The sequence below is a fragment of the Pleurodeles waltl genome, chromosome 10 (assembly GCF_031143425.1).
Source record: "Pleurodeles waltl isolate 20211129_DDA chromosome 10, aPleWal1.hap1.20221129, whole genome shotgun sequence".
Taxonomy (NCBI): Eukaryota; Metazoa; Chordata; class Amphibia; order Caudata; family Salamandridae; genus Pleurodeles; species Pleurodeles waltl.
The window spans coordinates 64961415-64988345 of NC_090449.1; the positions used below are offsets into that span (position 1 = coordinate 64961415).

General features: G+C 45.4%; 1 protein-coding gene across 1 annotated transcript in view; it reads right to left on the reverse strand.

Annotated features, from left to right (window-relative positions):
- Positions 1-9390: 9390 nt before the first annotated feature.
- SCNN1B (sodium channel epithelial 1 subunit beta) overlaps positions 9391-26931 on the reverse strand; it is a 168074-nt gene continuing 150533 nt past the window's right edge. Inside the window, exons 10-13 of the mRNA XM_069209671.1 lie at positions 26336-26393; positions 16950-17011; positions 15312-15387; positions 9391-12337 (exon numbers count right to left, since the gene is read on the reverse strand). Coding sequence (XP_069065772.1) covers positions 11984-12337; positions 15312-15387; positions 16950-17011; positions 26336-26393 — 550 coding nt within the window. The 3' untranslated portion in view covers positions 9391-11983. The remainder of the gene's footprint in view (positions 12338-15311; positions 15388-16949; positions 17012-26335; positions 26394-26931) is intronic.

Sequence of the window (26931 nt, forward strand, 5' to 3'; positions counted from 1 at the left end):
ATAGTGCCAGATGTACAAAGCATTTTTTTGGTCGCAAATGGCCCGATTCACTGAAGGCACAAAATGCTAAATGCTATTTGGTAACTTGTTCTAACCGGATCACATTTTGCACTTGGTATTTGAGCGGGCGTGTTTAGGGTGTCCCTTCCAAATACCGAATCAGTATGTAATGTATTACTGTTTTACAAGTGAATTCCTGACGGACTTTTGTTCATTCGATGTACAAAGAGACAGTAGTTTCAAGACAGCTAATGTCACATGATTCATGCTACTCCACACAATGCCATTCTATGTCTGCTCTCTCTGTAACTACACACTAGGTCATCTTACTCCACTGTATGTTTCTCCTACAGCACCACACTCTAAGCCACTCCACTCTACACCACTTTACTCCACTCTATGCCTCTCCACCACAATCTACTCTGGGACACTTCACTCCAATCCATGCCACTCCATTTTATGCCACTTTACGCCACTTTCCTCCACTCTGTGAAACTCCAGTCTATGCCACTCCACTCTACAACACCACTCTACATACTCTACTACACTCTATTCCTCTCGATGCTCCTCTCTACAACACTCCACTGATAGCTGCTTTGGGACTGTGATTAATTTGAAGTGGACAATTCGGACCCTGGCAACCTCTTTCATCCTTCAGTAGCCAGACAGGTCAAGAGAGGTGATGCAGAGCTTCCCCTGGTGTTTCCTCACTCCCACAGTGGGATTGGTGAAGAGGAAGAGGTTTGTAGATGCTGCTGATGAAGACCATTCTGAGGTTGCCCATGCCCTGGCTCTTGATATACAATAGCCCTGCTTAGTGATGTCCATACAGTCACAATTAAAGTAGGACAGCCTTACTAAGAAGTACAACTATTTCCAGTTGAACCTCTGTTAGCACTGCTCAGTATTGCAAGTTCTATCTAGTTCTGAATATGGTAGTCTTGCTAGAAAGTGCCTGCACTTTTGCATCATGAGTCACAGTGTGGCAACCATGCTCAATAGTGTTGCAGTGGTCCAACTGAAAATATAGCAGCGCTTCTTTGAAGAAGGTATAGCTTCTGTTACTTCCTACAGGTTTACACAATACCTGCTCAGCTGGTTGGCATGCAGTTCTAACCCTCAAGTTCACTTTGCTGCCTCACTATTGAGACAGCCAACAAGTTATAGTATCCTCTTGAGATAGGCATCCTTACCAATTTGACACCAAAATGAGGAATGGAAAGATCATGACAAAATTGTACCACCTAAATGTGTCCAATGGTTGTATCTCTTAAACAAGATGGACTTACAAATGCCAAACTCAATCCCAGTGAGCTCTGGTGGGAAGATCCTGAATGAGAGAGAACTGTGTTCCAAAGGATGCAACAGAGAATAATACATAGACTGTGCACTTGAAAAGGTTTACTCTGGCTCACATTTGGCATTAAGTGCAGGCATTTACAGTACAGACACTTCCCAGTCTCTGATATTGGATTTCAAAAAACTGTTCAAAGCAGTAGAGGAAGGGGTTGAATTCTCTGCTGTTTTGGGTGGCATGGAAAAGTAAATCAAGCTTCTCTCTGATGTTTCATTTGACCTTGTGAGTGCTTCTGAATTGACTAGGGATGCTTCTGCCACCTCCAGATGCAATGTGTATACAAGGGTTGGTTTAGCAGAAATCCTCAGCATTGGGTGTGCCCTTTGAAGGTGCGCATCACTTTGTGCAGGAGCTTGATGAGGAAATGCATATATTGTTTAAAACAGCAGAGCATTCCTCTGCCTTTAAATCTAATGAAATGTCAACAGCAATCATCCTACACAATTTGTAGGAAAGTATTTCAAACAAGTATTCTCAAAAGTGGACAATGGAGTTGATAAAACCCAAAAGTCCTGACTATGCTGGAAATGGCCCAGAATGCGCAGTTGGAGGAAGTGTCCAGAACTTCAAGACGGTATGGGCGGAATCAACTTAAGATGAGCAGGTTCTCTAGAAAATCCCGAAAGGCTGGCAGATATAATGTGTCTCTGTTCTTCAGGATGGATGGGTCAAGGAAATGCCATAGCCAAAATTCCAAGAGAAAGGGATCACGATCCAAGATTTTCATAGAATTCCATATTGCCAGTTCTTTTACAAGAACTGCAGAAAGGAGCTTCCTCTATAATTTTTCTATTTCCCAAAGTGTCAAGAGGATTCAGAATGGTAATTGATCTGAAATAAGTGAATAAGTAATTCACATTAAAATGAAGAATCTGCAGCGAATGATCCTTCTGATTCAAGCAGAGACTTTATGTTTACTACAGATCTGAGAGATCTGCACTTTCATGCTCCAGTTGTGAGGAATCATCAGCACTAGCTGAGGTTCTGTGTCCAGGACTAGCTGCATCATTTAGAGTACTTTTATTATAATTGAGATCTAAACCCAGTGTTTACTAATGTGGTGCCACCATTAGTGGGCCCTCTGTATCTGCAAGGTTGGCCACTTTTTTCATACTTGAATGATTGCGCCTGTATGCCACAATGAGAACCAGAACATTGTAAGTATTGAGGGAGTCTACATTTGTCCAAATAAATACAGATTTCTACTCAACAAACCATAATACCAGAAGGTGCCTTCTGTAGATCAAACCTATATTGGAGAAAGGTTCAGGGTAGATTTGGATATAGTCTTCTTTCCAGGATCCGGAGCACCCCAAAGTTATCCTCTGACTCTCATGGGCATTTCTCAGGCCTCAGCAATGTTCAGGTTGAGAGTGCAACGACACATAGTGTTCTGCATCACCACGGTGCCATGTACTCTACTCTATCTTTGCCCACTTTTAAATCATACGAAGATGTTCTGGAAACCCACCTCTAGTAGCAACATGGCCATGATTCTAGCCTGAAATTCAATCAGGGATTCCTTGGCGTGGTGGTTGAATCTCTAGAACAGCGTTTCCCAACCTGTGGTCTGCGGACCCCCAGGGGTCCGTGACACATTCCCAGGGGGTCCGCAGGCCTGGACTGGCATAAAAGGCACTTCCCCCAGCTGGGCCCTCTACAGAAACGTGCGTGCTTTTTTTTTTATCTGTTTATTCAGTTGTGTGGCAGCTTTAAAAGCACTGCAAAGTTCAGTGTAAGCTTTCCCACATAAATGAAAGGGACAAGATAACTCTGGTAATTAATGTACCTACTGGGGAGATGGGAGTTTCACTAATAGTGGCAGTTTTGACCCATTGGAGGTAGTGCAGATGGTTAATATGCCAGATGCAAAGAACGTGCATCATGCAAAGAGAACCACATTTTAGGTGCATAGCACAGTGGGTTACCGCTTTTGTCACAAAGATTCTTTTGTTATTGTGCAGTTCATAAGTCACAATCATAATCTAGCACAGTGAGTTATGAACTGCCAATAAAGAACTACATGGAACAAATTAGAAAATTATATTTTTTCGAATTCTTTCATTACTGCTAAAAAAAGGTTTGATTGCATAGGAGTACGCTATAATTAAAGTCAAGGCTAGCCACTGTGTTATGTTCTGAATCCTGAGTTTGTGTTTTTCCAGACCAAGAACTCTTAGAATATGCGTAACAGTATGGATGAGGTGAATCCTACACCTTGTAGTCCCCTGTAAAGTGTTTCGACACCCTAGTATGAGAGGTGCTATAATCAAACTAAATACATGTGACAGAGAGGCTATGGAGAGATGAGAGGCCTTTATGGTTTTACTTCCTTTGCCCACCACACATTAAATTCAAAAGTTTATGTATCTAAAATATTAAGAACAAAATTTGCTTCGGAAATGTAGAATCTGACTTGAGGATTCAGCTTTCCTGAATAAAACCAAACATTGAAAAGTTAGTAGCCGAGATGCAGCACCAACCCTCCCATTTAAGTTTTCCAATTTTAGCAATGATATCTTTACTAATTTGAGTATTTGTTTGGCGTGTATTTTTTTGCAAATTACAGTTTTAATGTTTGAAATTTAAATCGTACAAATTTCTTGGGGGTCCCTGGCTTCCAGTAGTGATTCAGTGGGGGTCCTCGGGAGTCAAAAGGTTCGGAAGCACTGCTCTAGAATTTAAGCATACATTTGCAATTGCATTCCAAACCCCAAAGGTCACAATGGATGTTTGTTTTCTTGGGTAGGTCACAAAGTAGGAAGGCAAAATGGTGCATGGCTGGTGGTCTGCGAGGAAGAGAAGTTCATCTTTCATCTGGAGGAAAGCGGATGCACTATCAATGGATTTTGCAGTGTGAGGTCCTGAGATCCTACAATTTCTCTGGGATTAATACAATGCCAGTTTTCCATTCCTATTCATAAATCTCACTGGGCAGCCACTAGACCTTTCTAGAAACCTTGAGGCTCTTTTCATAAAACATGGGCTATAGTGACTAGAATGTTTAAGAGTTTTTTGTTGTCCAGACGGTTATTTAAACACATCATACGTACCTCTATGGGTCCTTCCTTTAGTATTGAAGGTTTTTTCGTATCATCCCTTTGAGCCTCATGATTCACACTGAAGACAGCCTCTTTGGTGGCATTACTTCAGCTAAAGGGTGAGACATTTGGGAGCTCTGTAGGTTACTCTTTCTTTTATTTTCAGTGGAAGAAGTTCAAAAGCACAGTCCTTCTTTTATGGCACAAGGTAGCATCTTTCTTTCACAAACCCAGAAAAGTAGCTTTCCATTTTGTTGTATTGTTCTATTGTCCTCCATCAGCTGTGCAGGACAGCCTTCATAATCTTTATGTGTCAGTATTCTAAGCTATTAACTGCATAAATCTCAATTGCTTCAAAAATCTGAAATCCTTTTTGTGACTTTTGGGAATTCAGGTCAATGGAAAAGAGTCACTTCTTTTACAACTAATTGTTGGATTAAATCTATAATTGCCATGTCATATTCATTGGCACATATTCCAGTCCCATATGATATTCCGGAAATATCAGCTAGCAGCCCAGAAGCTTCTTGGGTACAATTCACTGGTGTTCATCTGCCTGTGATCCGCAGAGCTGCTTCTTGGACTTCACTTCACATTTTTGTCCCTCATTAAAGACTTCATAGACTGCAGAACATGGGCCACAGTTTTGGAGTTGGTGTGTTAAGCTCTATCACATCATAATTGTGATGGGTTCCAATAAATCACGAGTGCGCATTGAAATCAATTGATTTTTGCCTTGATTAATTAGACAAAGTTCATTCTTTGGTTTGGTATTCTTCATAATATGACTCGGATGATGAACAGGGACATACAGAAAAAGGTACAATTCCTTACCCAGATCCCAGGCCCAGTTCTCCCCACGATGCTGCATCACTCTTGCTCCTGTCTTCTCCTTGCTTTTTCCCACTTTTTTAAGTGCATCTTCCTTGCTTTTGCCTTGGTCTCACTGCTTTCTCCTTGCTTTTTCCCTGTTTATTGTGTGCCTATTTGCTTTTCCTTAATGTACACTGGTTTATCCTTGCTTATCCCCCCTTTCTGTGCCTTCTCCTTGCTTTTCCCTTGTTTTCACTGCTTTTGCCACTGTTTTGAGTGACTTCTTGTTTTTCCCTCGTTGTCACTGCTTTCTCCTTGCTTTTTCCCCTGTTTTTTGTGTGCCTTCTCCTTGCCTTTCTGTTCTTTTCACTGCTTTCTCCTTGTTTTTCCCCCTTTTTTGTGTGTCAGTGATTTGAGACCTTCACAGGTGAATTGGTGCACTTTAAAACTCCTTGAATAAATGAATGATTGACTTACTGGTTACTGGCATTACTTTGGGTCCTACTCACCTTTGTCCCAGTTATTATGACCTCTCCCCAACCGTCTCTTAATATTGCTGGTCTTCTATTTCAGGAGAATGCTGTGAATGAAGTTTTTTTCGGCACTCGGCTGGGATCTGGTCCCCACTTTCAGCTAATTCTGGAGTCTCCTGTCACTTGAAGTTGGGATATTCTTAGTAGTGATTGGGATGAGTAGGGTTTAGAGTAATAAAGATGACTTGCAAGTAACTGGGTGATTTTTCAGAACCCAGCTTCACCCTCCCAAAATGGCCTGTGCTGTGTTCACTGTCACTGCTTTCTCCATCAGAAAGAGTTACACAGACTTTCAACTCCCAAGAAAAAGCACTGAGGCCCAGCTTTAAGAGGACCTAGCACGTCCTTGAGCCACATTAACATCGTTTTTTACGCTGATGTGGCCCAATGAGGCCAAAATTGCTGCATCCGAATTACAAAGTGGAGCAATGCATGCATTGCCCCACTTTGTAAACCCTTGCGCCACATTATGCCTGTGCCATGCATAATGTATGCAAGGAGGCATTCCCCTATTAGGACGGATGAAAAATGGAGTACCATTTTTTTCAGCATTTTTAATGTCTGCTCAGAGCAAGCGTTGAAAGGGTGCACACCATTGGTTACAATGGGCCCCTATTTACAGTTCAGGGTAGCGCCAAAAGTTTGCCGCTAACCCTGACCTGTACATCAATAATGTCAAAAATTCTGACGCTATTGCCCTAACCTGAACCATCCTGCGCCGTATTTTAAATATGGCTCACACATGGTGGTAGTAGGGGGCACCTGAGGGGGGCAAGGAAAGTGGCTCTGCACTGGGCGCAGCAGCACTTTTCTTAAATCTGCCCCTTATTTTCTTATAGTCTTCCTCATGGGATGAACTATTCAAAGTACCAACCAGAGACGCAAAGACGTTTCAGATATCTGAATTAGCACAACAATACACCGCTGTGGCACAGACCTACCTTTTGAACCCCTGCTATAAAAAACATATGTCTGTATGCTCATTATAAATAGGTTCCGCAGTCCCAGACATGTCTTGTGTACATAGTCAAACACACCACGTTGAAAGGTCATTTGAGTAAAAACATTTCTCACACTTTCTCGCACCAGCACCCAATAAAACACGAGTTTCACTGTCTTGTAACTACTTTATTGATGCTTGGGTCTTGAGAGGAGGGTTCACAGTGAATCACATTTATGTCTTGAATCCGTAACACCAAAAGCCTATCAGAGCAACCTCCTTATTAGCTGGGGGAATGATCTTCCAATCAGAAGCAATTTAGATGAAAAGGCCCTGCCCTTTCGGCCGTAGTGGGCCTCAGGCGTTTCCCCGGCGGGCTGGAAGGATGGGGACTGGTTTTGCAGCAGGTGGGCCGGTTTCCTTACTGGGGCCAGTGTTGCAGTGTTGTTGCATTATTCGCCTCCAGTTGCAAAAGCAGCAGTGTTTCACACTACCTCAAAAGCCCCACCACCCACCCACAGGGGTCTGGTCTGCCAAAAATGGCTGGGCTGCTTTGGTTTCCCAGTCAGGCCCTGTGGCCTTTCTATTGCTTCTGGAAAGAAGGAGGTAACACAAAATGATAGACAACTCTGATCAGTCCTTCTCCGTGCAAAAGGGTCTATTGGCGCTATTGCCATATAACATATGGTGCTCTTAGCCTGATCAATGATACAAATGTCATCAATCTCAGAACAATAAAAGGTTGGGTGAACTTAGCAGGATTTGAATCTGCAGCTGTAAGGTCAAATGCAGAACACAGTGATGGAAGCAACACACTGAGATCCTCGTTGTGATTGGCCTCTTAGTTCTGATGGGGTCATTAACAGCACTTAACGGCCCCATCAGAATGATAAGATTTGTGGGAACACTGGGAATCTCGTAAGTTCGCCCACAAATTTCAGCTATTAATCTGCCCCACAATGAAGATTTACTGGGGAGTATGGACTCAGAACTACCAATTACCCCAGTAATTCCTCATTCCTTAGTGGCCATCAGGACCTAACTCGTAATGGGCTTGATGTTCTCCATCTCCAACGTTTACAGTACCCCTGTATTGGAAACTCAAGGGTGTGTAAAATCTGGTCCATTTACCAGACCACTCATAATGAGAGCCTGAGTAATCAAACCTGGATCCCAATAGGCTCCAGTTTAACAGGTTTAAAGCTCCATTAGGAGTAAAACTGTGAAATTAGTTTGCTTGTGAAAGTATTTTTTATGAGGCAAAACTGTTGCAGTTCCTTCATTGTCACTTCCATATTCAAACTGTAGGACAATTCACAGGGATGGTACCCTTTCATGCATATGAAACAGTTAACCGCTAAATGTTTGATCGCTTGGTGGGGGAGCAAGGGTTGACTGTTATTGAGTGGGGTGACAATAGCTGTTGTTGAAAGGTGCAGTGGTGCGTCTCAAAATCTGTTGTCGAATAAAGTAGGTGTACGTCCACTGGCAGTTTCTATGGTGATAGAATTGATTCATGACTGCAGTTAATACCACAGGTTATCACTGATTAATGTACAGTTTGCTGTCAAAAAGTTATAGGAAGATGTTTCCTCTTTTGGGCATTGTTACACAGAATCTGATTGATAAAAACAAACACTGCTTATTGCAAAAGTAAAGAAACAGAATGTACCTTGGAAATCCCTCAATACTAGCTCAGAGGCCTCCAAACTATAACACATCAGGAGAATTCATGTTTATTCATTCTGTAGAGCCTTTCATTGGCTGACAGCTTCTTAGCTTCTCCCAAAACTCTTTGCCTAGTTCACTTATCTATTCATGGCCATGGAGGCAATAGCTGCAAACATGGCCAAGCTAATGGTTGTATCAGACCCTTTCTTGACCAGAGATCCACACAGGTAACTCCCTTGCAGACTGGACTTATTATCAAGAATGCCATTTATTATCACGAGTCACGCCATTCTTTCTCTGAACCCGAGTGCCTAGCTCTTGAGCAATTGCAGTAGGACTTCTACAATGACATCTGATTGTCTGAGAAACCTGGAAGAGGTGAAACATCTTCCACTGGATTGTCAAATGTCTTCAAGTGGATACGATTCTGCATCTGGGACCTAGAGAAGAAGATTGATCTAAACAATATTTGGCTGACCCCAGAGTTCTTCTACAAAATATAGCTGCTGAAATCAGTACTTGGGACATATCCTTTTTTATTGTCCCGGTAATTGAAGATCTCCAAGACAGTGTTACGAATCCCCCGGTTAAATAGTCTTCACCTCGCTGGGAATCATATTTAGCCTTGTCTGAACCTACTGGGCCCCCATTTAAACTTATGCATAAAGCAGATCTGCAGCATAGTTCATGGAAGATATTTTTTCTCCCAGCTGTTCCATCAGGTTGAGTGAACCATCTGCACCAACAAACATGTCACGTTAATCCTTCCCTCTCATCTTGTTTGTGTAATTAGTATCATTCTGCTGACACATGTTATATTTTATTCAATTATTTATGGATGTCAAAGTAAATCCCATCGTGTTTATCTTTCTTGGGTATTTCTTTGTATAATTAACAGTTCACCCTTAGCCTTTAAACCAAGAGTTGTGTTTAAAGTATGCTATACTTTCTCCTACATTGTACTATCTCACCAAAATGAACCACCACTGTACATTCTATAAGAGAGCATCAGATAGAATCATTTAAGAAGCAATCTTAAACTCCCTAATTTATTTATTTGCAGTTTTATACTGGATGCAATTCATACAGGCACCATTTCATACTTTATAGTCCCTATCTGGAAACACGTATTTGTAATGCCAATAGATCACAGGAATGTTGTATGGTAGTATGAAGCATTACAAGTAAATAGTATGGGAATTAATGTGTATTTGTATGGAAGCAAAGAACTGTAGAATAATATTGGTGTAGGTCAAAAGGTCGGATGACATTTGCATTGTCAAGCATTACCTAAATATCCATGGCATTTGTGCAATTGCCAGAGAAAAACATCATTAATTAGCTAGTTATCAAAGACACATTCATAGCATTTCAAAGTCACATGTGTGTCCCTAAACGTTTCAGCTCAGGCAGCTGGATCAATAGACAAAATGATCATAGTTGTGTGGAGGACAGGTACTTTGTTGTGGAAGCATATACTTTCTGCCCAATCACAGCACAGACTTCTAGTTCCCAACATGTGGGCGGAGCCAGAGTCCCTCTCCTGCTGATTCTCACATAATTGTCTGGTGACTGGTAGCTGTCAAACAAAACCATGAAAATGTCTCTCGTCTGCCAGGTGTATTTTATAGTATTTGGTTACAATTAGTATGGATTATTAAAAAACACAGAAAATGTTAACCCCTTCAGGCACGTGTTCCTTACAAACTCTTTTTCAAGAATGAAATTTGTAAATTTGGGTCTGCTGAAATGGGTTCTCGGATACTGCAGATTGTCCTTTTGTCAGGAATTCGAAAAACACTCAAAATGGAGAATTTGCAATAACCTGGATCCAGTGCCATAAAGTGCTTGAGTGTGAGTCCAGCGATGGCTGGAGCAGTACACACCAGATTCCTCTTCATTACTAATTGGATGATCCCAGAAAGAGCCTCAAGGATGAGTTCACGGCAGAGTTGATCTGAATGCCCATTCACGAAGAACCCAGGTACACACCACAAGCTTGCTTCATTGTACCCTTGATAGGCCTACAGGCTGTTGGCTATTTATGAGCAGTGGCACAGAGTAAAAACTCTTTCCACCATTCAAGCCAAGCCACTTTGAGTTCACAGATGTTTGCATGGCGCTGTGTCCCACCCATTTTGTTGGTTCAGAAGGGGTTAAATATAAGTGTTGAATAGGGATGCTAAAAGACAAGACATTGCAGACCACTGCATTTTCAGGATGACTGTGAGATGTGAAACCTTCCAAGCAACACATTTTTTGCATTGAACAAAAATGAAGCGGCCGGTGTCTTGCTGTTACCGTCATCCTTGCTAACCCAACGAATCTTGAAGGATGAGAAGGCAGCTCGTGCCCCAAGCTTCAGAGAAATACAGAAATGTCATCATTATATTGTTGACCTGTTCTTGGACATCCGGAAGTCCACTCTGATTGTCTGCAAAGCTAGGCTCAATTTCTCTGTCTGAGCAACACCACGACTGATGAACCCCCAAGCACCCAGAATGAGCATCCTATGCAGTGGCGTAACAAAACTTGAGAGGGCCCTACTGCAAAATACCCGAGGGGGTCCCCAGGACCCATTCAGAGGCCTGTGGCCCAGGCACAGTGTCCTAGAACTCTGGGGCCCCCTGCACCATGGGGGCTGCAGGGGCCTTTGGTACGCCACTGATCCTGTGACCTCAGAAAAGTTTAACTGCTAAGTCCACATTACTGTTTCCACCCCACCACAGTGGAGAATTGTCAATGTTTGTAAGAGTGAGGGACTGGCTCATAAGCGTACTCAGGACCACACAGCTGTGTGAGTCGGTTCTAGGCAGGTGCTGTATCCTTGCTAAGGCATTTATCAGCTGGTTTGGAGGCCTCTGCATGTGTCCTCCAAAACCTGCCCGTGGCAGCAAAGGTGGCAGCCTTTCCCAAACACTGATGATTTTATGCCTGACCCAGTCAGCATATCCCTTTTGACATTTTTTTTTTCCTATACTGCACATTAGCTGCACAGTTGCAATACAATATCAGCTAGAACAAAATAGGCACATGCTTCCTCATATTGTATGTAACTAGTAACTCCCTTTATCAAAATATAACTCCTTGCATTGTTACTGTTGTGTCCTACTAACTAGGCAGTGCAAACATTCTACGATTTTATGATTGCATACTAGTTATTTAATACATTTTAAAAATCAAACCTGTAACAAGTTTAACTGTTGAAAAACACTGTATTGAATAAAATCCCACTTAAACAGTCAAGAAGCAGTATATGCACCATTTTTAAACCTTCTTGGGGTGGGCTTTGGATTATTTCACCAAATGTAGACAAATCCTTCAAACTCGAAGTTACTGGCAGTGGGATAATTGCACCTGTATGGGTGGCTCTGAGGCTACCAAAAAGGATTTTCATGGCTCTTTTGTACTTGTTTCCAGTGTGTTTCTTCTTTGTGAAGCAAGGGACCAAGTGACCAGGGGTTTACCAAAAGAAAGTTTCCATCAGAAAGCGGTCCTCCATCTTCACTCTTGTAGGAGCCCAATCTGGGCTCTCTCTAGTAATTCATGGTTTTCTTTATTGGGCTGGTTCCTTTGCATTGGACTAGGGTGCAAGAGAATTGATTGGGTGCACTCAGTTCCCCCCCTTTTACTCCTCCTCGTCACTGCTGAAGGAGTTGATGTCGACATGATTAACCCGCAGAGAGTCGTAGTTTGGTGGAGGGGTTCCGGGGATGGGGATGCTATCCTCCTCGAGATCTTCTTCTTCAAAGGCGGGGTTGGCGTGGGCTTGCCGCTCCACAAATTCGGATATGGTGGGAGGGGCATCAGGATACTGCGCCCGCGCTATTTTAAGCTTCCGCTCCTTCCGCCAGCCAATGATCCTGATGATGGCGATCCATAAACAATCAATAATGATTTCACCAAACTCGATAATGCAGAGCACTGAGCCGCCCATCCAGAACCCAAACTGCCCACCAAAGTTCGATAGCAACCACACAATCTGTGGGGAGAGAAACAACACATCACAACACGGGCAAGGTACAGCTGAGAACAGTGATCCTGAAATAAGGGTTATATATTCATCAGATTTAAATAAGTAGCTTTTTGCATACAAAGATATCTTAAATATCTTTTTTTTCATAGTTAACTCTAGCCAATATTATACACACCTACCTATCTCTTGGGCTCACAAGTTAAACAGAAGTATTGCTTTGAATCACTTGCTACTGGAAGCCAAGCTGCACACCGTTGTAAACATACTTTCTGAAGGATACGATCAGTGCCCCCCCTTACATGAACTCCTGCACGCCAGCCTAGCCTCCCTCCTCATTGTATTGTATTGCAGTTGTATTTATACAGCGCTTACTATGTGCTTCGTAGCACATAAAGATACATCAGAAGTTGTCTTTATTGTTCCCGTTTTAGGGAAACAGGTTTCTTTTCCCTGGTGTATTGGGGCGCACACTTAGAGAAAGGCTCACCCTCTGCTCAGTGCTGATAGGCTGCGGCACCTTTCGACCCCGTGAATACGAGTTCTTCGGTGAGGGTCTGCAGCTGCCGTACAAGGCAGCTGATAAATTCATGTATGATACATGTGACATGTATGTAGCACACTTTGCCGAAAAAGAACTTCAGAAACCTGACTGTGCTTATTTATTGATGCAAAGCCCATCTGTGCTAAAAGAATGGACTGTTTTCCAAATGTAACTTGTATTTATTCTTTTGATAACATGGCTGCCTTGTGTAGAAAAGAGTCCAGCTTGCATGGTCTACTATGAATAACTGACCAGATACATAGAGCACTGTTTGTGATTTCCCTCCCTTATAAAAGAAGTGCTGTGAGAAATGGGCGGTGCCCTTTACGTCAGCAATGGTTCCAGATTACATTGCACGGTTTGACTTCATTTGCATTCCTTAGGAGCTCCTGCTTCCCTAGATGTGTTCCTGTCCTCTCTTAATGCAGCACGCAGCTCTTGTGCAGTGCGCACTGGCTCTGGGTGCCTTCTACGTGTCTGGGTGAACTCGTGCAGGGATGTGCCTGTCACTGGCCATGGTGCTCACACTACATGATCATCCAATCCTTGGCCTCTTTTTAGAGTGCACCGGGCAATGGTCACATCACATGCGAAAGACTAACAGAGGCGTGAAAGGATGAAAAGGGGTTTACAAGAACTTTGAAGACCACCACCCCTTCCACGGAAATGAGTAATGTTCAATTCAGTCTAATATTTTCAGGATTGAAATCCTTTCATCCTAATCATTTTTAAAAAATGATTTACTCATTTTACTAATTTGTCAGATCCTGTTAACAAGCATTGACAATAGTTCTGGCTTGGTCTAGGTGGGTATTGTGTGTTAAATCTGGATGCATAAACAGAGTACTCAGTGGCACCCAAATAATGGTCAGGGGGCACACTGTCTGAAGCACAGGGGTTTTCAACACATGTTTTATTCCACATCCTTATTTACCGAGGACATGCATCTTGGAAAGCATTCCTACGTGTGTTTTTGGTAGCATCCCATATTCAGACCTCCTCACTCCCAGGCACATTTTATTTCATCCCACTTAAAGCACTGGTGGTGCCTGCCTGCCCCTGAGCTAGACACACTTTGCTGAAATCTAAAAGCCCTGCCCATTGGGAGTAACTCCATGCATCGTAAACGAGTCATTCATTGCAACTGAATTCACTAATAAATATCACTGACCCCTTCCCTAATGGGGTGTGACAATGCAGAAGACACTTGTAAATCGGCTAAAATGCATCCACCTACAGAAACACGGTGAGATGGGCCTCTCCTCCACTAGAAATGTGTGAGGGAGAGTCTGGTGGGAGATGGGTGCTGTCTGCCAAGTGCCAACTTTCCACTGATAAAGTTGGGAAAATGGCAGAAGTTACAATAGAAAATACGTATGAAGGGGTGATTCTATGACACTGTGTTGAGGTCCGTTCAGTGCCCAAATAAGTGTGGAGTGGAACTTCCTATTTAGTGCTCACAAACCGACTGCCCTTTTATGCCCACATTGAAATTCAGTTTCATGCCCACAATCTGCCACCATTTAATGGCCGCATTTAGACTCTACTGTTTCTTGCCCGCTCAGCCAGCCATTTAATGCCACATCCAGGCTCTTCTCTTTCCTTCCTACAACCAAACTGGCATCCAGTGCCCACATTCAGGACCGACTGTTTCATGCCCACTCAGCCTGCCAAGTAACGCTCAAAACTAGACTCTGCTGATTAACAATTACATGTGGCTTCCAACTCTGACAATTCTCTCTTTAATGCGCTGCCCGACGCATGAACTTGCACCAGAACAGATTGCGTTGTGGCACACTGCATTGTGTTAGGGTGTGGTGTTTCTTGGTGTGTAATGGGATACCTTATGCCTCGTGGGACTTCTCTCGGTGCATTAGTTTACCTGTTGCACTCTATGATGCTGTCCTGTGATGATGCATGGGATATCACACCAGGCTATAGTACAGTTACTTAACTCGACATGGGGTGGTGCACTGTTCACTGTGTGTTATACCGTGTTAGAGTTTGATGCATTATTCTCTCTGTACGGTCTTGTGACAAAGATAACAGAAAGGGACCTGTGGGACGTTGGCACCTAGAGTGAGAGTGTACTGGGTGGAAACCTGCACTGGCATATGAAGTCATCAGTTAGATGTCACACAGATCTTTGGGGCCTCAGTCACTTCTCAGCGCCTCGGTGCCTTCCTCTGCACACAAAGCACTACAGGGCACGTTGGTGGGGCTTGGTGAACCACACACGCCCCACAGGTGACCACCGCTATAGTGTATACCTACAGGTGACTCTGGTAATATTTACACAAGTCCACACATGTTACCGTGGACCCACACATATAACTGTGTACAACATGGCGCCCAACAACACAACCCAGAAGGTGTCAGGAGATGTGGTTTGATGCCTTTCCTGGCCCGTGGACACCAGGTCCCAGGGCTATCACTTACATTTGTAGCTTCCGACTCCGCCACCATCCTGAAGTTAAATTCTTGAAAGAATATGTTTATTTTGAGAATGCCATTTCTGTGAAAAAGGAAAAAAAAAACATCCTCAGTAAGTCACACATCAGGTCAGCCGAAAAGAAGCCTACACCATGAAGATGAGAAAAGTGAACAAGTGCAAAGATACCTTAACCAATCACAGCCACTGACATCTCCACCTGCTCGGTGATCCTGGTCCCGGTGTTGAGTCCCTCTTACTTTTAGTCAAAAAAAGTTATTTTATAAACTCTCTTGGCAGAGATTTTAAGTCCCTTATCATCTTTCTACTTGTGGTGCTGCCCGGTGATCTGTGCCTCTCACACCAGCTGGGCGTGGGCTACTGTTGGTGAGCCTAAGGATACCCCAAGGGGGGCTTCATTCATGCCGGCGTCAGCTTCTGCACTTTGGATTGTCAGCTGAAGCCACCAGCTACTCTCAACTCTCGTGACTGTCCGGCCACTTCTTGGCACCCACTCAGCCTACGTGATGATCTGTGCTACTGGTTACATTAGATGCATCAGAGATCTCAGGAGCCTCTCACCACACCGTGCAGGGAGTGGAGATCACTGCCACTGAGGAGGGGCCTGAACAAACTTACAAAAATTCACACAGGAACTCATTTTATGTGGGTCTACGAGGTGCTTTACTACCACTTGTACAGGGCTGTAGGAACTGGGTACTCTTGCATTGTGGGGATGGATTATGTGGATCCCACATAAACCTGTGGTTGTCTCTTTTGAAACCACTGGAGAACTGTTTTGTTGGATCTTGTTTTTTGTGGTGATCCGTGTAGGCAGGATGTTGTGATCTTCTGTGTCCAAGACAGTAGATAGGTCCAGTAGGACTAGTGCATCTGTGTCTGCACATTATGTCCATTCGGCAGCAGAAATAGACAGGTTCAGACTCAGCAACCCTTCAGCTAGTGATATGAAAATAATGCATGTTTACCTCACTGTGTAGCTGGACAACCTGTTGTTCATATGTCTGTCCGACACAAGGCGTGCCGAGAAGAGCTTTGAGGATGGGGCTTGCATGGTTGCAGGTAGCATCTGCCCACCTTCAGCATGCACATGGGTTCATTCAGGGTCCACACACTGCAGGTGAGCGGGGAAGGCTGGGAGAGTGATTCCCTTCAGCCCTATTACCAAGGCCAGCCTCTGGCAATGGATGCCCACGCGCCCAGCCTTTTAGTGAAGCCGTGTCTGTGAACAATCTTGTGTACTACTATGGAGGCCTGGGTGAAATACGAATGACACCAGTGAAATTCCCGCAGTTTCCGAATTTTGAGTGAAGCAAAATTCAAGAAACTTCTGAAAATTTCGCATTACACAGTTTCATGTCAATTTTGCACACAAGAGACTAATTCACATTGAAAATGTCTTGCTGAGACGTATTTCCTGGTCAAGCCGCTCTCCTGCTGATATCATGAGTGATGTTGTTACATGAAGTGTCTGGTGATCTGGCATAAAGTTATACTATACATTGGCAAACCGCATATTGCTCAAAAATTATAAATACACACACAAGGTCTCACATAACTCACTAAGTTTGTCCCAAGATGAAATTATGGATCATTCAAATGACACACACATTACACAGACTCACCTGTTCACAGTGATGTTTGGTGAGAGGTCCCTCTCATAGGACAGGACATGGAAAATCCAATCCTAAGAAAAAGGTAAAAATCATTTTAACAACTTGCTTTCGATTAAACTTTGTGAATGCATTATTTCCTTCTGCAGACATGAATGAGTATCACTGCTAGTTCTGGTCGGTCAAGACATTCTACTACTATTTGTAGGGACTGAGACCGCCATACTCCACCCTATATAGGATAATGGCTCTACATCACTCCCTTTAAGGGCAATAGTCACCCTATGTCCCACTGAAAGTTTGAAAGCTCCTTATGCTCCTTATAGAACCTCTTAGGCGATGATGCCCCTGCAGTCTGCATAGGGCAAGCTCCCTCTCTGGGCTCTTCTAGGTAGCAAGGACCACTGGAAAGTAAGTACTACCTTTGTAAACACATAAGGTGTAACTGCCCTACTGCTTTTCACTGTAGGGATGGGATCCTCGGAGAAGTGTAAACTGTTCCACTAACTCTTATGAGAGCAGGAACAATCTCAAACCTTCAGGGGAGGTCATATGTTATTCAACTGTTCTATGTAGAATTCAATCAGTCCTACCACTATTGGAGGGGACTAAGGCTTTCCTCTATTTCTTGCAGACAGAAGGAATGTACTGCATACTGTTCACAGTCAGGGGATGACCTGTTCGAGTGGAATAATGCACTCTACACAGTGGTGTTAAAAGGCCACTGAACCGCACTGTGCACAATGGAAGAACCACCACACTGGACTACTGTGGAGACCAGGGCCGCCTACTGCACTGTTTAATGAGCCCATAAAGTCCTAGTGCTTCATGTTGGGGAAAGAGACCATCACGCTGTCTACAAAGAAGACATTTTACTGCACCAATCAGGGGACAGAGAGCCCACTGCAGTATACTGAGCAGGGAAGTTCCACTGTACCATATCAGGGGCTAGATCCACACCACTGCACAATGGAGGTTCCAAGGACCATCCAACCCCACCATCTAAGTGGTAAAGATCCCTCTTGCTGCACCATGTAGAGAGCTAGAACCATCTTTCTGCACTGTACAGGAGCTAAGAACCAATCAAGGATTACTGTAGGTGACAAGGACCACCTCTTTTCTCCCAGCAGGGGCGTAACTTCAAGGGGGTGGTGTAGGAAAGTGCCTCTTTTGACATGGTTACCCACCACTTTTTGCCTGGTTTCTGGTGTAATTTCCACTGAAAGTGCACTGGGTACCTGCTAAACAGGTCCCCTGTGCCAGATCTATTTCTCCAAAAACTGCACAGTTATTTTTCCAATTGGCAAACACTTCAGTTGCCACTGTAAGTCCCTAGTAAAGTATACCCTTGGTATCTAGGGCATGGGGCACTAAAGAAGGCCCTCAGGGCAGCACCACAGACTGTGCCACGCTCAAGGACCCCCTCACCAACTGCACACAGTTCTCCCGTTGCAGACTGCGTGTCTTGGTGCAGAGATAAAATGGAAATGAAAACATGACATGGCCCACATCCTGTGTGCCATGTCCCCTTACACTGCATGCAATATCTGTAAGTCACTCCTCTGGCTGGACTTGCAGCCCTAAGGCAGGGTGCAGTATATTACATGTGTGGGCACAGCTGCATGAGCAGCTATGCCCCTGTTATGTCTTTGCCGATTCTCAGACATAGCACGGGACCAATGTAGCCATTTTAAATACATATGCTGGAACACTGGTCATTAAGAGCTCCCCAGCTACATGATGGCTTCACTGAATATAGGGATGTTTGGTGTCAAACATCTTGTATTAATTAACCCTCACTGAATCCATTAATGGATTTATTAATATATATGCACTTGGAGGGCTTCTTAGAGGTGCCCCCTGAAAACCTACCGACCCCTAACATGGTCCATGACTGGTGCAAACCAGTGCAGCCACCTTGGCCATTGTTCTGGCCCTCTGAGGTGAGAGCCAATGCTCTTGAGGACTCAGAACAAAGGACTGCTCTGGGCGGAAGAGATAACCCCTCATCCTGGCAGGTTGGCCATTCCTTGGCGGGGAGCTTTAAGTGCCTTTCGCCTCTGCAAGGCAACCCAGGCCTCTCTAAATGGTAGAGAAGGCTGACCCCCTTAGTTCCTGACCCCACTTTTGGCAGCAGGACTGGCAGGAAAGGTAGTTAAATTAGGAGAGGTTTAGTGCACCATATAGATACATCTTTCTACAGGTAGTGTGTGTCACCCCCCAGATAAATGAATTTTAGGCATGAAAGCTTGGTCTGAGGGCCCTGAGGCGGGTCCTCTATGCTTTTGTTGCCTATTCTCATAATCTTCCTTTGAGTAAAAGGTTTTAACTTGTTATTTTCTTTAAAGGCTCTTAGACAGAGGCTCCCTTAATGCAGATATGTATGGAACCTGTTCCTCATGGCAGCTGAGTATCCCAACCCTTGGTCATCCCTCCACCATTCGGCATACTCTTTATCAGTTGGGAAATTTGCAATTCAGCTCCTGAATCTCACTGACAAAGCTACGCCCCTGGCTCCCAGTACAACCCAACAGCCATCCCACTCCTTTGTGTAGGGCAGAATAATGCTGCCTTTCTGCCCAGTACAGGGTTAGGGCCATCTCACTGCTTCTTTTAAGGAGTAATAATGCTGGCACTGTTCACTTTCTTTGGTCACGGTTACCCACCGTTCCATGTTATTGGCAAGGATGATCCGACCTGGAGTAGTGATGTGCCTAGTGAAGATGCTGCCAGAATCACCAAGTGATCCCTTCTTCGAAGCCATCACCCTCTACGTTCCATCCTATGCGGTGTGAGCTGGGACCCCTCACCAGACTTCGGCTTGAGTGAGTCAACAGTATCCCTGAGCCGTGTGCCCAGCAACCATTTGGCCTCCACACCTCTATCTCTTAGCTTGTTGATGCTGACCACAAGGTCCAACAAAAGAAGTGCGGCTTATATGAGCTGGGCCTATTAAACCATTATTTGAGGGTCAAACTGGTCCACACCCCATCATCAATAAGATGCAAGACCAAGCCAGAGACTAAATTAAAGACACGGGTAGTGAGTGGTAAAAATGCCGCACCTCCGTTCCGTTACAATTCTTGTTAAGGTAACACTGTAAGTAGATGAGAAAAAGAGGTGCCTCTTGGTCAGGTGCCCCACTACCCTGGTAGGCACAGAGATTTGTGTATCAAGATACACAAAAACAGTAAGTACAAATAGACCAAGGCACACAGAGAAGTAAAAGTTCAACAATGTTCATGGGATGAAAGTAGAGCCCAAGTACAACGAATCCGAAGGCGAAGAGTAAAACGATGATTCCGGGTAGGTGTTAAGGGTAGAGTCTTTATTCACAGGTTTAGGTTTATGTCGTCTTACAGGAAACAGCCTGTAAGACGACATAAACCTAAACCTGTGAATAAAGACTCTACCCTTAACACCTACCCGGAATCATCGTTTTACTCTTCGCCTTCGGATTCGTTGTACTTGGGCTCTACTTTCATCCCATGAACATTGTTGAACTTTTACTTCTCTGTGTGCCTTGGTCTATTTGTACTTATCAATAAGATGCAGTCCCCCAGACTTCAAGACCCCGAACCATTGAAGGTAGCGCCAACAGACCAGAGATATTTGTTGCAAAGACTAATGAGTTCATAAGCCTAGTAGGGAGACACTATGGGCACGATAATGCCATCTCCAAGATTAAATCTTGAAAGGATGCTGGAACTACTAACTACCCAGAGACCCAAGTGCCCTGCAGCAGTATTACATTTTAAAAGTGTTTAGTTGGAACCTAGATAATTGAATTGAACTTTGATCAACATTGATTTGCCTTGATTCGGACCCTCAGTCATTCCTCAAACAGTTATGCCTTTGTGAATAGGCTCAGAGGAATGTATCCACCTTCTACAGACTTAACAATAAAAGATTTTCAGCACCTCAGCCAGCTCCAGAGCTCTCCATGGTGCTGAACGCCCATAACACAACAGAGACCTATTGTTCCCTATGAGCGTGGGCTGCGCAGTTACCCGGCTGCGCCAGAACTGCACATCAAACAACTGCTCTGATAATTATAGGTTGCAATATCTCGTAAATGATTAGGACCAAAAGGACTTTCCACCATTCTCCTCTATTTTATCGCTATTTAAGGTGTTTGTAAAGACTTAATAACCCTTAATGGGCATTTATAGTGTAAATAATAACTATATTATTGTGTCTCTGACTCAACCTTCACAAGTCCTCCCATTAGCTAGCCAGGAGAGACAAGCGGGCTTTGGAGCTCCAGCTTTCCATCACAGATCCCCTCCTCATACTGTGATATTACTGGGAAGGCCCTACAAATTCAGAATCTAGTAAAAAACCTAAGATGCCCCCTTTCAGCCCTAGTGAAACCAAAAGAACTGACATGTCATATCTTTGACCCTTGACCCTGGGTTGAGGTGCTTCCTGTTTTTATACATTCTTGATTTAAAGCTCCAGGATACCACATCCTACTACTAAAACTAGCAGGCCCAGGGGTTAAAATAATCATTTTTTACTGCTCTTTCAAGTAAAATGAAGTTATATTGTAGCAGTCGCTTCCTTTCTCCAAACAATATCTTTGTGACTGTAAAGCACTGTTTTTTAACATTTTTTTATATCCTCTGTCGCTATGCCAATTTCTGACCGTTGATTCAAAAGAAAGTTAACTAACATTTACACATGGAGATTATTGTTTATCTAATTTTTATCTTCTCTGTATACAAAAAAAAATACTAATCCCAAAAATTTGCCAAAGTTAAAGATACAATTAATTAAAAAAATATGTGTTGTCAAACGATAACAGGGTTGCACAACTACTTTGGGGGCTTGTTTTAATTATACAAAAAATATAATCTGATTTAGTCGCCATGACATGGCGGCCTGAAAGGCATTACATTTTCACTGAAAGTAGTCCCACGCGTCGGCTGCAGCACTTGGGTGGAATCCCCACCGGGACACGGAGGGCCATGGAAGGCTGGGCCTCCACCGCCCCAGCAGCTATGTGGCCGGTCCGTCGGGCCTTACGGCCCTTAGTTGGACACAGCAGGGGAGGTTTAAAGGGGAAATGGCTGATTGCAGGCGGTGGACCTACTCGGTAAGACAGGCTCAGTGAGTCCAGCTGGGGTTGTGAAAAAGAGGGAATACGGTCTGATTGGGTTTGGGAGGACGAATTGACTGACAGGGGTGAACGGCCGCGAGGCAACTAACGTAGGTGAGTTGTTTACAAGAGCAGGGCCTAGAGCCCAGGGCATCGCCACCCAGCTCCCAGCAGCTCCTTCGGGAGTGGGTTTTTTGATGGACCTCTTCTGTCTGCAACTCGGCAGACAAAGGACCATAAATAACGCAAAAAGGTGGGAGATATGTGGGTGGATGAATGGATGGAAGGATAAATGGTTGGTGGATGAGTCGATGGAGTGAAAGGGTGGATGGGTGCATGGATGAGTGAAAGGATGGATGTAAGGACGGATGAGTGAAAGAACAGATGAACAAATGAAAGGAGGATGGGTGGATGGCTAGATGAAAGGGTGGAAGAATGGAAGAGTGAAAGGGTGAATGGCTGGATGGATGAGTGAGTAAATAGATGGAAGAGTGAAAGGATAAACAGATAGGTGAATAAATGGGTGATGGATGGATGCGTGAGTAAGAAGGTGAATGGATAGATGCATGGATGAATGAGTGAAAGGGGGGGAAGAATAAATGGATGAGTGAAAGGGGGGTGGATGGATGGGTGGATGAATGAGTGAAAGGGTGGATGGATGGATGATGTGAGATAGTGACGAGAGAAAGGATGGATGAGAGAAAGAATGAATCGATGAGCGAAAAGGTGAATGGAAGGATGGATGTACTCAGTGAAAGGGTAGATGGATGGATGAGTGAAAGGATGGATACATGGATGAATGAAAGGATGGGTGCAAGTATGGATGAGTGAAACAATAGACGGATGAGTGAAAGGCAGGGTAAATGGATGGCTGGATGAAAGGGTGGACGGATAGATGAGTGAAAGGGTGAATGGATGGACGCATGAGTTCAAGGGTAGGTGGATAGATGAGTGAGTGAAAAGATAAATGGGTGACTGAAAGAGTAAATTGATGGATGAGTGGATAGATGGGTCAAAGAAGGATGGATGAGTGGAAGGATGGATGGCTGAATGAAAGGGTGAGCTTAGGTTCAAAGTGCTGGGAATTTCAATGTTCTGACTATTTCCTAGCCTAGAGCTGTTGTAATTATTGGGCCTCCCCTTGCAGGGACTGGAGGGCGAAGCGCAGCAACGGATGCGCTAAAGTGCACAATCCTGGCGCACAGAACTCTTCTTCCCAACAGGCCAGGAAGGAGAGGTGGTGGGAAAGGGTGCCAAGAAGCCAGGCAGACAGGCGCCACAGAGAACGGGAGCATAGGCGCCGTTTAAACTGCCCTGTTTGACGTCAGCCCTCAGCCTTGGATCGATTATAGGAGAACCACGAAAAGGGGGCCTCAACGCAGGAGGCAGAGAGGGCAGGTTGGGGTGTTTACAATGGCTAAGGATTGATAAAAGGGGGTTATTGAAAGGTTGATTAGTGTAGTCTGGCTTCTAATTGCATGACCGACTTCTCCAACAAATGCAAACTTTTGCACAGCTAGTCAGTACTGACCAGACCAGTGATGGTAGCAGGAAGCTGGACAGAGGACTAGCTGTCCCTCTGCACCTGTGAAGTAGCTTCCAACTGCCTGCACAGCTCTTACACAGGCCGGGGCAGACATCATGCCGCCCCCTGCACCTGTGACGTAAGTACCTTCCAGCTGCCTGCGCAGCTCTTACAGGCCGGAACAGGGCACATACTGTCCCCCCTGCATCTGTGAAGTAACTTCCAGCTGCCTGCACAACTCGTACAGGCCGGGACAGACATCATGCCGCCCCCTGCACGGGTGACGTAAGTACCTTCCAGCTGCCTGCACAGCTCTTACACAGGCCGGGGCAGACATCATGCTGCCCCCCCCCGCACCTGTGACGTAAGTACCTTCCAGCTGCCTGCGCAGCTCTTACAGGCCAGGACAGTAAGCGTGCTGTCCCCCAGCACCTGTGAAGTAACTTCCAGCTGCCTGCACAACTCGTACAGGCCGGGACAGACATCATGCCGCCCCCTGCACCTGTGACGTAAGTACCTTCCAGCTGCCTGCACAGCTCTTACAGGCCGGGACAGAGCACATACTGTCCCCCTGCATCTGTGTAGTAACTTCCAGCTGCCTGCACAGCTCTTACAGGCCAGGACAGTAAGGATGCTGTCCCCCAGCACCTGTGAAGTAACTTCCGGCTGCCTGTCCAGCTCCTGCACAGCTCTTACAGGCCAGGACAGGGCACCAGCTGTGCTACTGCACCTGTGAAGGGACCTACCAGCGGCTTGGGCCGGGACAGAGCACATACTGTCCCAGTTCACCTGTGAAGTAACTTCCGGCTGCCTGCGCAGCTCCTGCACAGTTCTTCCAGGCCAGGACAGGGCACCAGCTGTGCTACTGCACCTGTGAAGGGACCTACCAGCGGCCTGAGCCGGGACAGAGCACATACTGTCCCAGTTCACCTGTGAAGTAACTTCCGGCTGCCTGTCCAGCTCCTGCACAGCTCTTACAGGCCAGGACAGGGCACCAGCTGTGCTACTGCACCTGTGAAGGGACCTACCAGCGGCTTGGGCCGGGACAGAGCACATACTGTCCCAGTTCACCTGTGAAGTAACTTCCGGCTGCCTGCGCAGCTCCTGCACAGTTCTTACAGGCCAGGACAGGGCACCAGCTGTGCTACTGCACCTGTGAAGGGACCTTCCAGCGGCCTGAGCCGGGACAGAGCACATACTGTCCCAGTGCACCTGTGAAGTAACTTCCAGCTGCCTGCACAGCTCCTGCACAGCTCTTACAGGACAGGGCACCAGCTGTGCTACTGCACAAGTGAAGGGACCTTCCAGCGGCCTGGGCCGGGACAGAGCACATACTGTCCCAGTGCACCTGTGAAGTAACATCCAGCTGCCTGCACAGCTCCTGCACAGCTCTTACAGGACAGGGCACCAGCTGTGCTACTGCACCTCTGAAGGGACCTTCCAGCGGCCTGAGCCGGGACAGAGCACATACTGTCCCAGTGCACCTGTGAAGTAACATCCAGCTGCCTGCACAGCTCCTGCACAGCTCTTACAGGACAGGGCACCAGCTGTGCTACTGCACCTGTGAAGGGACCTTCCAGCGGCCTTGGTCTGGACAGAGCGCACGGCAGCGATCAGTGCAGATGACTAGGTGAGAGGTTCGTCCCGAGTGCCGGGGAGCGGCCCCACGGATTGCACCACCGAGGACTGTTCTTGGGACCTCCTTGAAGTAATTGCCGTCCCTCTTGCTCACATGACCGCTTCCTGCGCCTGAACGTCTGCGGCAGGACAATTAACAGCCGAGAGATGTTATCCAGCGCTCCCACATGTTGGATGAGACCGGTCTGAGGCTGGCTGCACCCACTCTCCGTGTTCTCTCTGCTCAGGAAGGAGCTACCCCACCCACGATCGGGCTACTCCCTTGGTCCCATGCAGTGCTTAATTGTAAATAAAAACGTGCCGGTGCCCAAAGCTCTCCTCTGAAACATGTGGCTGCTGCGATTGAATGTGCGAGCGCTGAATACTGAGACAGCGTAATCCTGAAGCCATCTCCGGCCTCTTTAATCCATTTACAGCCAATCCATGCCCCTTGAGCTCACTCTTGCAGCTTTTTGCCTTTGTGACGCTTTTATGTTTTTTCTTCCTCTATCTTTCCATATGTGTCTTTTGCTCGCAGTTAATACTTGAGGCAGAAAAATAAGTTCCGGCCCTCAAAAATAAGTGCCAGAGATCCTCGCACCGGAAACAACAAGCACAAATTAATCACTGGCCCCACGCTAGCAGGGCCCGCCCTTCACCATTCAAAGGCATGCCCATGGTGGCTGGCATCCAGCACCCAAGCTTCCAAGAGGCCTCTCCTCAGCGCCCGGTTGTCTGTATCGCCTCTAGAACTTTATTTAGCACGTGCAGAACATTACTGAGTCCCAGAATGCAAAGTGCTTAAAAAAGATTACACCTGAATTTTCCACACACGATGCAGTCAATAAGCAACAGTACAAAATGCTAAATCGCACTGTGCCAAGAAGACGCTCTCTGGTCCTTCCAGGCACACTCCAACATGGAAGGGTGTCTCACTTTTAGGCTGTAAAAGTGTAAGTACCAGAAGTACAAAGGCCTTACTGTACTCATATACCACCAAAGTCCACTCTTTTTAGCCGGAAGCTCTGAGGCTTATTAAGCTTCCAGACTGACATTCAGTGTGATCTTTGACAAGTTGCATTAGAATATGCTCCCCCAGTAGAATTGTCTGTAGGCAGAGAGTTAAAAAGACAGACGTCACAACACGTCACTTACCTCTGCCCCCTCAGAAGGCCATTCTGCCATGGAGATGGTCATTAGATACTGGGTGTCACTGTAAGAGGAAGAGAGAGCACTGCTTCAGCTTCAGATAATAGAAGTAAAGGGATGAACGTCAGCACATTTGTGAGTCACTGGGGGAACCTGAGGACGGACCAATAGAAAAGAGGTAGAAAGCAGGAGAACTAGGGGACAAAGGAAGAGAACAGGTGAGAAGAGCGCAGAAAGAGAGTTACAGGAGTGCGAGAAGGGGAACACGAGGCGTGAGCGCAAGAATATGGGAGGAACAAAGGAGGCCCAGGACCAGAGGAAAAGAGGATGAAAGTCATCAAGAGGACCTCAAGGGATCATCAGAGAAGTTGTGGCGAGAGCCTCAGAAGGGTGGCAGAGAGCAAGGGCACCCATGCAGGGAACCCAGGAACAGAACAAAAGTACACCTGCAGAAAGCCAATGAGCAAGGAAGTAGAGGACATCTATTTGAAAAGACAGGTAATCAAATTCTCATTGCAGTCTCCAAGGATGCTGAAATGAGTGTTACTCTTTCAGATGCTTCCTCAGCAGGCAGACACCGCCCTCGTACTCTCCTGTAGAAC